General features: G+C 40.8%; 1 protein-coding gene across 16 annotated transcripts in view; it reads left to right on the plus strand.

Annotated features, from left to right (window-relative positions):
* The window catches only part of TBC1D5 (TBC1 domain family member 5), a 611,040-nt gene that overhangs the window by 540,907 nt on the left and 57,525 nt on the right, over nt 1-12,608 (plus strand). For all 16 annotated transcript variants that reach the window (XM_043966947.1, XM_043966952.1, XM_043966957.1 and 13 more), the window contains one exon: nt 11,416-11,579. In XM_043966947.1, the coding sequence (XP_043822882.1) occupies nt 11,416-11,579 (164 nt within the window). The remainder of the gene's footprint in view (nt 1-11,415; nt 11,580-12,608) is intronic.

Consider the following 12,608-nt stretch of genomic DNA (forward strand, 5'->3'; position numbering starts at 1 on the left):
CCCCAGCGAGCTTGGAATGCAGTATTCCAAAAGGCAAAGGATATGGGCTTATAGCCAGCAAAACCGAATATTATTCCATGGGGATAGGCCCCCCTCCCCAGAATAAACCTTTAATGAAATAGAGGACTTCCAAGCATGCCTAATTAAAAGACCATAGATTCGTAGATGAAAAAAGAGTTGGAAAAAATTTAGTGTTTAAAATATTTGTATAAATTAAATGAGAGTGTTGTAGGAAAAAATGGAAAAGAAGTGAGAGTTCTGGAGGTAAGAATTGAATTAACAGCTTAGCACAAGAGATAGACTACCATATCCAAGAAAACAAATCACTGAAAAATTAGAATGAACTGAATAGGAGCTAATAATTCCATGAGACATCAGGAAATATTAAAAACAAATATAATAGACTAAAAAATAGAAGAAAATATAAAGTATCCTAAGCCAAAAAAAAAAGAAAGAAAGAAAGAAAGATCTGGAAAAGAGATTGAGGAGCAGAAAAAAATGTAAGCTGTCACTAGACTATCTGAAGACTATAACCAAAAAAAAGGAGCCTAGACATCCTATGGCAAAGTGGAAATAAAAAGAAGCCACCAATCACCTCCTGAAAGAAACCCCAAAATGAAAACTCCCAAGAACATTATAGCTAAATCCCAAACTTTTAGGTTAAAAAAAAAAAACCAAAGAGTCAGAAAGAAAGAATTCTGGTGCCAACGAGTCCCAAATCAGGATCACAATTTAGCATCCATCACCATAAAGGAGCAGAGATCTTGGAATATATTCCAGAAGGCAGAGACCAAGAATAATTTACTCAGAAAAACTGAGCATAATCCTAGATGAGGTGAAATGGATCTTTAATGAAATAGAGGACTTTCAAACATTCCTTATGAAATAAACAGAGCTGCATAGAAACTTTGAAGTTCAAACACAGGAATTAAAAGAAACAGAAAAAAGGTATAGGCAACAAAGGAATAGTGGTAAGGGACTAAACAAGGATAAAGTGCTTATATTCTATCATCAGTGGGGTCATAAAGAGAGTCTAATTAGACAGAAGTCTTAGGAGGGGTTCTGTTATTTTGTTGATCTTAAAAGAAGAATGAAAAGGGAGAGGAAGAAGGAAGATTAGGAGAAATTCTCTCACATAATCTGGGTATACAAGTACAAGACTATACAAGGAGGGGTAGGTGTGCCGCTGACACTTGGACCTCTCCCTCATCTGAACTGGTCAAAGGAGGGAAGAATACTCCCCCACCCCACCCCCCACACACCCCACAGAGCTGGGTACAGAAATACTCAGGAGGGAAAGGGAAGAAAGGAAAAGGATGAATGAAAGAGAGGCTAGGTTAAGGTAAAGGTTAGTTCTAAGCAAAAGAAACTCTAACAAAATATACAAAAATATTTATAAGTTGTTTTTTTTTTCAGGTGGCAAAGAATTGGAATCTGCAGGGGTGCCCATAATTTATGGAATAGTTGAACAAATTATGGTATATAAATGTTATGGAATACTATTGTACTATAAGAAATGGTGAAGGAGATAATTTCAGAGAAATCTGGGAAGACTTGTAGGAATTGATGAAGAGTAAAGTGGGCAGAATCTGAAGAACAATTTATGCAATGACAATAGTCCCATAAAGATAAACAGCACTGAAAGACTGAGGACTCAGATGAGCATAATGACCAACCATATTCCAGAGGACTAATGATGAAACATGCTACCAGACAGATAGCGAAAAAGAGAGGGAGGGAGGGAGGAAGGAAGGAAGGAAGGAAGAAGTCAAACATGAACAATATGGCAATTTGTTTTATTTGGCTATATGTATTTGTAACAGGGGCTTTGTTTTTCTCTTCTCAATTGGGGGTAGGGTAGGTGAGTGGGAAGGAAACAGAATGGATTTTTCTGAATGAAAAAATAATTAATTAAAAACAAATAAGCAAACATGTAGATATATTAAGAAACCTAAATGGTGTAATGGATAGAGTGCTCAGGAAGATCTGAGTTCAGATTCTGCCTCAAATATTTAGTAGCTGTGTGACAATAGACAAGTCACTTAACCTCTCTTAGCCTCAGTTTCCACATCTATAAAATGGGGAGTGATAATAATACCTGTCAGTGCCTATCTTGGTACTAACACCTATCTGCTATATAGTGAGACTCAAATAATGGGCAAAGTTCTTTGCAGACTAAAGCACTATATAAATGATGACTATTATTATTAGATATCTGTGGTTACTAAATATACTTAATGACACGTTCTTTTGTCTTTTTTAAGGATGGGGATATTTGAAAAATATATTTGGGAAGAATAAAAAGGTCTTTTTCAGAATTCACTTTAAGATACTAAATTAAAAAAGGACAAAGATTCATTGGTTTCTGAATGGATGAAGAAACTAAAAAAGACAAAACACTTGCTTCTCTTTTGTTTGAGATTACTGGTATTAGTCATTTTGAAGTCAAAACCACATTCTAATTCAGTTCAGAGTTTAGAAAGCATTTTTTAAAATGTTCTAATAGTGAATCTTTGAAAGGAGAAATGGCATCAGTAAAAGAGACACATGCTCTAAAATTTGTACTTTAAAGTAAAAATGTCATGATGTTGTCTTACATCTGCTTTTTTACTTGGCTAATAGGGTTTAGGACCCAGGGGGGAAATGGATGGATGTAAAGAAAGGTAGTCAACAGCAACAGAAAGAAAACTCCCAATGAAACATGCACAGCTGACCTTTTAGGTTTTTATTTTCAGCTGATGCTAAAGCTATTTTTGAAAAACTAGAATGATCATAATTTTCTCTCCCTACCATCTTCCTCTAAGTGTCATGGAGGAAAAAAAAAAAGAGGAAAAAATATTTGGTTGTTTTTTGTTTGTTTTGTTTTGTGGGGCAATGAGGGTTAAGTGACTTGCCCAGGGTCACACAGCTAGTAAGTGTCAAGTGTCTGAGGTCAGATTTGAACTCAGGTCCAGTGCTTTATCCACTGCGCCACCCAGCTGCCCCATGGAAAAATATTTGTAACAGATATGCATAGTCAAGCAAAAATAATTCCCACATGTCCGTTATCTAAAATATATGTCTCAGTATGCAACTTGAGTCCATTGGCTATCAGGAAGTAGGTGGAATGTTTCTTCATTTTATCATGAGTGCTCAGGTACTCATGGTTGGTCATTTCATTGTTGAATTCTTAGATCATTCAAAGTTGTTTCTCTTTACAATGTCATTATATAAATGGTTCTCCTGACTGTACTTATTTCACTCTACACTGATTCATCTAAGTCTTCCCAAGTTTCAGTGAAATTTTCTCTTTCATCTTTTCTTATAGCAAAATAATATTCCATTACTTTCATATGCTGTGATTTTTCAGTCATTTCTCTTCGTCTCTAGTTCTTTGCCACCACAAAAAGAGCTTGTATAAATTTTGTTGTACTTAAGGGTCCTTTTTCCTTTTCCTTTGTTGTCTTTGGGGCATAGTCTTTGTAGAAATGTTGCCTTTCAGAATTGGCTATATCCATTCATAGTTTGACCAATAGTATATTCATCATGTACTTGTTTCCCCACAGCTCCTCCAACATTTGTCACTTTCTTTTTTATCAACTTTGTCAATCTAATGGGTAGCAGTTAGAACCTCACAATTCTTCAGTTATTGGTTATTTGGAGCATATTCATGTAGCTATTGATAAGAATTTCATCCTCTGAAAATGACCTGTTCCTTTCCTTTGATTATCAGTTAAAAAATGGCTTTTGTTCTTAAAACAATATGTATTCTTACACTTTCTCCCCCCACCTTCCTCTGTCTTGTCAGAGAATTTTAGATTTCTAAGAGACCTCAGATATCATCTAATCTAGCAACCTACCTCACTCCCTCATTTTAGAGAAGGAGGCACAGCCCAGAGATGTTGGGTGGCTTTTATTAGGTCACCAGGCTGCTAAGTTGTGGGGCCAGGACCTGAGCCTGGTTCTGAAACTCTGTGTCCCCTGATACCCAGTACAGTTCTTTAGCTACCAGATGCTTACAGATTGGATTCAGTTCAGTTCAATAAGCTTCCTTTTGTTGCCTGTTGTGTGCAGTGCACTATGTTAGGCACTGGAGATCCAGAGATAAAACAAATCACTGCCCCAAAGGACTGTACAAATGAGAGAATCCAACAGGTGTGCAGATAAATATTAATAGGATCATTTAAAGCAGGAGGGACCCTAATAAGGGGATGGAGAAAGGTTTTGAGGGGATTTCCTGTGCTAATTTATTCCTTGAAGAAAACTAAGGGTTCTAAGAGACTAAGGTGAGGAAGGAATGTATTCCAAGCATTGAGGTAAGAGAGGGAAGGCTAAGTTCAGAGAATAGAAAATAGACCAATGGGACCGAAACATTGAGGGGAAATAATGTGAAACAGGACTAGGTTAGAGCTCATTGTGAAGGAAGTCAGATACCAAGTCAAGAAGTTTGCGTTTGATTCCAGAAAACAAGAGAGAAGCACATTCTTAGACAGAGGAGCGACGCTGGCAGATTTGGCTCCATGTGGGCCCCATTTTAGATTGGTTTTGGCAGCACAGAAGTTTGAATCAAGGAGAGTGGAGGAGGATTACTGTAGGCAAGGGACCTGACATAAGGTACTAGTCCTGTGAGTGGAGGCAGATAGAAAAAAGAGATTCCATTAAATTCAAGAAGCAAGGGAAGGGGATGACTCTGAGAAGACAGGACTCAGTGCATCCACTGTTTGCCAAGCATTGGGCCACTGCTGAGCATGCTAAGAATGGCAGAAATAACCCCCTGTCTCAAGGAAGGAGCTCAGAATCTGAAGTATGTAAAGAACCATGTACAAACAAGATATGGACGGTTTTACAAACACTCCTGAGAACACAGTATTAAAGAAGAGTAGTTTCTATTATTGGCTTATATGATTATAATAGCCATGTCTGCATGTAAGAGACAGTTGACTTTTTTAGAAGAGGCTTGAATAGTACATTTTAAACTCTGTCCTGACAGTCCCAATTGTTCAGAGCACACAGAAGAATTCTGGTTTTGAGAGAACTCAAACAATCATTGGAGACTCTCGAGATCAGATGCCAGGACACAGTCTGGGTCTAGCTCTGTTTGTCACTCTGGGTGATGTTGGGCAAATCCCTCCAGTTCCCAGAGTCTCTGTCTTGTCACCAGTCAAATCAGTGAGTTGAGTCCAAATAATCCATCTCTAAGGTCATTTATGACTTGAACGGTTCTGATTTGCTCTTTCTCTCCTATTTTTCCTGGCAATTGTACCTCAAGTGCCAGCTTTTCTGGGGATGGGCTAGCTAAAGGTTTAAACTACACCACCATATATTGGGGAGGGGCGGCTGAGCTGCAAGCATGGTATTTTAAATGGTCCACTATTTGTAAAGTGTATGTTCACTTGATATTGTAGAAAAGGCAATGATATGAAGGCATTAATCACAAAGCTCATCTTTTACTGTGTATTTGGCCACCAGCTTCAACTCTCTGAATTCCTACATTCCCCATAATAAGAATACCTCATATTATTTTACTGTGTTTCTAGCACTTTCTCAGGTATTACCTCATTTGATCCCTACAATGGTCCCGTGAGGTAAGCAGAATAAATGTTACCATTCCAGGTTTACAGATGAGGAAACGAGTCAGAGAAATGAAGTGATTTATCCTACATGACACAGCCAGTAGCTTGATAGTACATTTTACTGTTTGTATCATAAATGCTGCTCCAGATGGCTTAGGGAATAAGCTGGTTGTTTGGGTTTTTTTCTAATAAACAGGTTAAGTTTTGAATGTATTTGTATAGTGTGTTTTAATGGAAAGCGTATCCGACCAGGAATACGATCTGGGTTCTAATCTAAGCCCTAAGGCTAACCTTGATCAAGTTTCCTTGACTAAGCTGGGCCTCGATTTCCTCACCTGTAACAGGAGACAGACTACATTAGAGGAGATTCTGAAGGTCACTTCCCAATGAAAAGGACTTTTTTTCTTTGCTGCATCTGTTTACATCCGCATACAGGTGCCTGGTGGGATGGACTAGGTGGAGTAAGTACAGGAGAATTCTTGCAGAGGTTAGGTCTTTAAGAAGTCCTTTAGAAAGATAAGAAATCCCCTCAACTTCCAATCCCTTGCCACCGCATAAAGAGCAGCTATAAATATTTTTGTACATGTGGGTCCCTTTCCCCTTTCCATGATTTCTTTGGGCAAAAGACCCAAAAGTGGTATGGGGCAGCTAGGTGGCACAGTGGATAGAGCACCAGCCCTGGATTCAGGAGGACCTGAGTTCAAATCCGACCTCAGACACTTGACACTTACTAGCTGTGTGACCCTGGGCAAGTCACTTAACCCCAGTTGCCTCACCAAAAAAAAAAAGAAGAAGAAGAAGAAAGATAAGAAATGGTGAAGCCACAAGGATTCGAAAAGGTCTTCTAGGTAGTGGGGAAATGGTGAGCTTGTGAAGCTGGAGGAGCATGAGTCATGTGCAGCACCTCCACGCTGCTGCAGAGAGTCCCAGTTAAAGTGTAGCAAGGTGATTGCAGATGATTCAATCCCTTCTGAGACAGCTGAGAAGGCTGTGCTCTGGAGTCTTCATCTGGGCTGAGAAGCAACTGGAAGCTACCACAGGCTTCTAAGAAGAGGAGAGATGTGACTTTCTAAAAGGACTTTTGAGGACGGTGATTCTAACTACCACCTGTATATAACACTTGAACCAGAAATTCTCATGCCAGGGTTAGCCTGGCTGCACTCGCTTGGATTTTAGTGTCCATGCCAGAAATGTGATCAAACATGAGAACACAGCCATCCCTACCCCATGGCCCTGTCATCCCAGGATACAGAAACTCTCACAAGCACCAATCCATAATGTCAGAGAAAATCCTATTAAAAAGAAGAAATCCAAACAGAGCCCTTTGGGGAAGTGACAGCTAGCCCAAGAACCAGTGAGTAGACAGCATCTGTTAGGCTTCTTGGTGAGTGTCAGGCCCTGTGTGAGGTGCTGAGGCTACAGAGCCAAAGGCAAGAACACAGTCCTTGTCCTAGAACAGGGTTACACCGTATACACCGTCGCGAATGAGAAGACCGTCATTTCAGAGAACGTACTAACTCCTGGGGGATGGGGAAAACCTGAGATCTGAGGAGGACTCCTGGCCTCTTCCTCTCCCTTCTTCCTCCAGCAGGCCTGTGACTCCAGTCATTTTAAATGGGGGAGGAGTTCCTTCACAGCATCTTCTTCCGATTTGTCGTTCATTTTACAAACATTTCTTCAACCCACGTTCCTGTCACTGTGCCAGGTGCAGGGGAAACAGCCCATGCCCTTACATGGGGCTCTGTGGCTTGGCCTCCTGGGATCGCCCAGTTTCTTAAGGTTGAATCTCCTCTGGTTCTCCAGGCTTTCAAAGATGAAGGCGCTTCAGCTTTCTCTCTCATCATTGCTCTGCTGCAGATTCCCAGACAAATAGAGATATAGATAAATAAGGATGGATAGATAGATGCACACGTAGATGTAGGCGTAGCTCTCTATGCATGTATATATTTATTTATATGTGTATATGTATCACACACATATACATAAAGATAGATGTATATCTCCAACTGGATGTCCTATAAGCATCTTAAATTCAACATCTCTAAGACAGAACTCATTATCTTTCTCCTCCAACCCTTCCATGTTTTCTTGTTGAAGGTACCACCACACATCCTCCCAGTCACCCAGGCTCGTCCCCTCTCTGGCACCCACCCCTTCTTCTCCGCTAGTGCAGTGGTCACCCTAGTTCAGGTCCTCATCACCTCATCCCCGGACGATTATCAAGATGGCCTCTTGACTAGTCTTCCCGCCTCAAGCATATTCTCTCTGGAGCAGCCTCAGCCCAGCTGCCTGATGAGTCTCTTAAGGCACACATCTGGCCATGTCATCCCTCCTCAGTCAGCTCCTGTGTCTCTTTGCAGGGTCAACAACAAGGTGTTCTTTTTGTCCTTTGAAGTTGTGTTTTTATAATTTGGCCCCTTCCCACTTTTCCAGCCCCCTCTTCCACACACTGTCATCCAGCTACCCTGGTCACATGCTCTTCTTCACACATGGCTCTCCATATGCCAGCTCTGGGACTTTTAATGGCTTCACTTCATGCCTGGAGTACCCTCCCTCCTCACCCCTACCTTCTTGCTTTGATTTCAAGGACTCCATTCAAATCCCACCTTCTGTAGGTCTTAACTAGTCCTGTCCGTCCCCCCCACCCCCACCTGCCTTCTCTCTGAGATACCTTCCTCCAACACTGTGTGTGTATATCATATGTACCTTGTCATTGGCGTGTTGCCTCCCCCTTTAGATAGTGAACCTCCTGAAGGCAGGGCCATGCCTTTCCCCTCTTGGTGTTCCCAGCCCTTAATGTAGTGCCCAACACATAGCAAGGACTTAATCATTGCTTGTTGACTGAATGACTGACTGACTGACTCCACTTGCTGTACCCATCAGTCAGCTTATATATCTTCAGGGAAGAACCCAGTTCATTCTGGGAGAGGGAGATGGAGTCATGCTACCAGTGCCAACCAGCAAAATAGCTGCAGTATAGCTTGTGAGTAGGAGAATGTCTGGAAGCCTGTTACAGTGGGCCAGGCATGAGCAGATGAAGACCAGGGCCACAACTATGGGAATTAAAAGGAAAAGGCATTTTAGTAAAAACAGAATTAAAAATGGCTAGCATTTATATAACACTTTAATGTTTTCAAAGTACTTTACAAATATCTCATTTTATCTTCACAAGAACAGTGGGAGAATGGTGTTATTATTGCCCTTTTACAAATGAGGAAACTGAGGCACAGAGGAGTTAATTGACTTGTTTGGTGTCACATAGCTAGTATCGGAGGAAGATTTGAACTCAGGTCCTCCTGACTCCAAGTCTAACAGTCTACATATTGAGCTGCCTTAGTAGTTTGAGAAATAATCCCTACAACAAATTGGTAGAATTTTATAATAGCCTGTTAGGGAATGAAGAAAATTAAATAGTTAAAGATAAATCCAGTTACAGTTTTGGGAGTTGGGCTAGAAGAGGTGGTGGAAGCACTAAAAATAATGGCAAAGTTGGAAATGATAAGAGCATATGGTATAGGATGAACTTCGTTTGAGGAATATTCCGCATAGCTGTCGTTGGGTCATTGCACCTGGAGATGTTCCTATAGCTATTGAGTAATAGGAAGCGAGAAAGAATGTAGGCTAGAAAAGGATTATGAAGAGAGACCTTCTGTAAATATCGTTGCCACTGTTTTCTTTAATTCTCCAGAGGAAACATTGTGCTATCGACATTTGGCATGACTCGCCTTCCCTAAATGGAGTACTGCAATAACATGTTATCCTGCAAAAATGCAGAAAGACGCCCTTCCCAAGGGAGCCTTGTCTGGGGATGGATGCAAGCCTTTGTGGCCCGGCCCCTTTGGTTTCTGATGTGGTTCATCCATATTAGCCAAGCTGTTTGTCCTGCTCTTTGTTTGATAGGCTGGTACTACGGCGTGCCCAGCTTTCCCCACAGAAGGTGCAGTGTCAGGATGAGATGGCTTTTATGAGTGTTTTTTTCTCCCCAGTAAATAAGATGCCATTTCATTGGACAAACAGCCATCAAGTGCCTAGTGTGTCTGTACTGAGGCACAGTTCTGGTGCTTTAAAGGTTATTGCTAGCATGGCTTTAAAGCTTCAGGGCCCCCTAGGAATGCCCTGCAGGTCAGTGGGACTCAGGTGAGGTAAAGGAGGAGGAATAATCAGTCTGTACTTAACCCTATGGGTATCTCCTGTCAGCTGGTGAGATAAAAGTGATGTAGAAAGCAAGAAATCTGCATCTATCACACACGTAAGCCCCTTTACATTTAGTCTTTTTGATGGGGGGGTAGGGCAATGAGGGTTAAGTGACTTACCCAGGGTGGCACAGCTAGTAAGTGTCAAGCGTCAGGTCGGATTTGAATTCAGGTCTTCCTGAATCCAGGACCAGTGCTTAATCTACTGTGCCACCCAGCTGCCCCTGCATTTAGTCTTCGCTCCTGATTTTCCTTCTAAAACTTTCCATTTTGGTAGAATGCCTTCAATCTTGATCCATTCCCTAAAATGAGATTTCGCGGAACCTTTGTTTTCAAAAACCTCATGAAGGAGGCTCCCAAGCAGTTGTTGATGGACGCAAGGGACAGGGCAGTCTCGTGCTCTCATACAAATCTGACGGTGGGAGAACCTCCGTCCTTCAGCAGCCGCACCACTTCCCTTGGTGTGAGGGAACGGCAACGAGACTGAGCAGCAAGGGGACCGTCCCAGCACTAGGGCCTTCAGGCAGTGGCCTCACCTTGGAGCACTTGAAGGCCCTCAAGCCCCAGACCCTCTCCCCAAGCGGAGGGTCACTGTCCTAGAGACTCAAGTCAGCCCTGTCAAATGTGTGGCCCAACATCCCAAAATAAGGGTGTTTGTCCCTTGAATTCAATCTGCAGACAGAAAAAGAAGAGCTTTTATCAAAAGTAACATTTAAAGGGGCACCAGGCCTGGGCTCAGGAAAACCAGAGTTCAAATCAAGCCTCAGCCACTTCCTAGCTGTGTGGTCCTGGAAAAGTCACTTAACCACTGTTTGCCTCAGTTTCCTCAACTGTAAAAAGGAGATAAGAGCATTTGCCTCCAACGGTTGTTATAAATATCAGGTGAGATAATAAGTAAGCACTTAATAAATGCTTATCTACCCACTCATATATGTGTGTGCAAAAAATGTATGTATGTATACATGGGTATATATATAGACATATATATATATATGAATATGTATACATACATACACACACACACATAAACCAGACTCTGAAGCTAAAGATCACCGAGTCTAATGACAAGAGGAAAGGTCCAGAAAGATTATCTTGCCAGCTGGCACAGTTTCATGTGCATATAAGGCCAGAGGTGCCAAAGGAGAGAGCTTTTTTTACTTTGTCATGAACAAAAGGTAAAGAAACTCTTTCTGAAATCTTTACTTGAAAGACCTAGAATTTTCACTTGTCATCATGTGTAACTTAATGTGCCTCAGTTCTCATTATTCAAGATCATTTCATACCGTCATTCAGTGAAGTCTCTTCTGAAAATGTAAAGGGACTCAAGTATGCATTGATGTTTGTGGCATGATGGGAACTAGGACAAACCAGAGCCATACATAGAAAACTATGTACATCTATATGTGTTAATGTATATACATGTATGTACATATATGTGTATTGTATATTCATATATATACATACTTGGGGAGTTAAAATTAACATTTGGAAATGTAATTTGAAAACTTTTCACTAGCAATGCATACATTTTAATAGCCTGTCCATATTTCAATAATATTAATGTCAATGAAGTTATCTTATGAGTCCTTGACACCCAAAGTCTTGCTGTCATCCATCAGTCAGTCAAAATTCCTGGCAGTTCATTATTGTTTCTTTGCCTTTTCTTATAGGACAGAGTACTAAGAATATCAGTTCATCTCCAAGCATTGACAGTCTGCCTGGGGGACGGGAGTTCACGGGCTCTCCACCTTTGTCTGCTACCAAGAAAGATTCCTTCTTTAGCACCATCTCCCGTTCCCGCTCTCACAGCAAAACCATGGGCAGAAAAGAATCTGTAAGTACCTGGTTATAAGCCTGGCTGTTTTGTCATGCATAACTGAGGAATGTATCCTATGGTTTCTTTAATTAATCCTTCTTTTGTGTCCTTGTATATGAAGCACAGAACTTAGAAAAGTATCATGGCCCAAAATGAACTGCTTCCCAAAGAACATCATTTGTGATGGGTATATTTCTTGGTAACTCTTTTTTTTTTCTGATAAAAGTATTTTATTTTTTTCCAGTTACATGTAAATATAGTTCTCAACATTTGTTTATACAAGCTTTCCAATTTCAGATTTTTCTCCCTCCCCACTCCCCTAGACAGCCAGTAATCTGATATAGGTTTATATATATAATAACATTAAACATATTTTTGCATTAGTCATGTTATAAGAGAAAAATCAGAATAATGAGGAAAATCCTTAAAACAGAAAAACAACAGCACCAAAAACAAAAGAAATAGTATGTTTCATTCAGCCTCTATACTCCACAGTTCTTTTTTTTTTTTTTTCCTGGATTTGGAGATCCTCTTCCAACATGAGTCCCCTGGAAGTCTTCTGTACCATTGCATTGGTGAGAAGAATCTAGTCCATCACAGTAGATCAACAATCAATGTTGATGATACTGTGTACAATGCTCTTCTGGTTCTGTTCATCTCACTCATCATCAGCTCACGCAAGACCCTCCAGGTTTTTCTGAACTCCTCCTGCTCATCGTTTCTTACAGCATAATAGTATTCCATTGTATTCATATACCACAACTTGTCCAGCCATTCCCCAATTGTTGAGCATCCCCTCAACTTCCAATTCCTTGCCACCACATAAAGAGCAGCTATAAATATTTTTGTACATGTGGGTCCCTTTCCCCTTTCCATGATCTCTTTGGGGAAAAGACTCTTGGTAACTCTTAAAAGAAGCCAGTCCTTGGTCCAGGACAGACACCTTTTCATAAGAGACTGAGTCTTTCCCAGTTTTTGGAGGTCAGACAGCCTTTTAACCAGCCCTGTGATCGGATGTTTTCAGATATTTCTCCAAAATAGAAAAGA

The sequence above is a fragment of the Dromiciops gliroides genome, chromosome 5 (genome assembly GCF_019393635.1).
Source record: "Dromiciops gliroides isolate mDroGli1 chromosome 5, mDroGli1.pri, whole genome shotgun sequence".
NCBI lineage: Eukaryota > Metazoa > Chordata > Mammalia > Microbiotheria > Microbiotheriidae > Dromiciops > Dromiciops gliroides.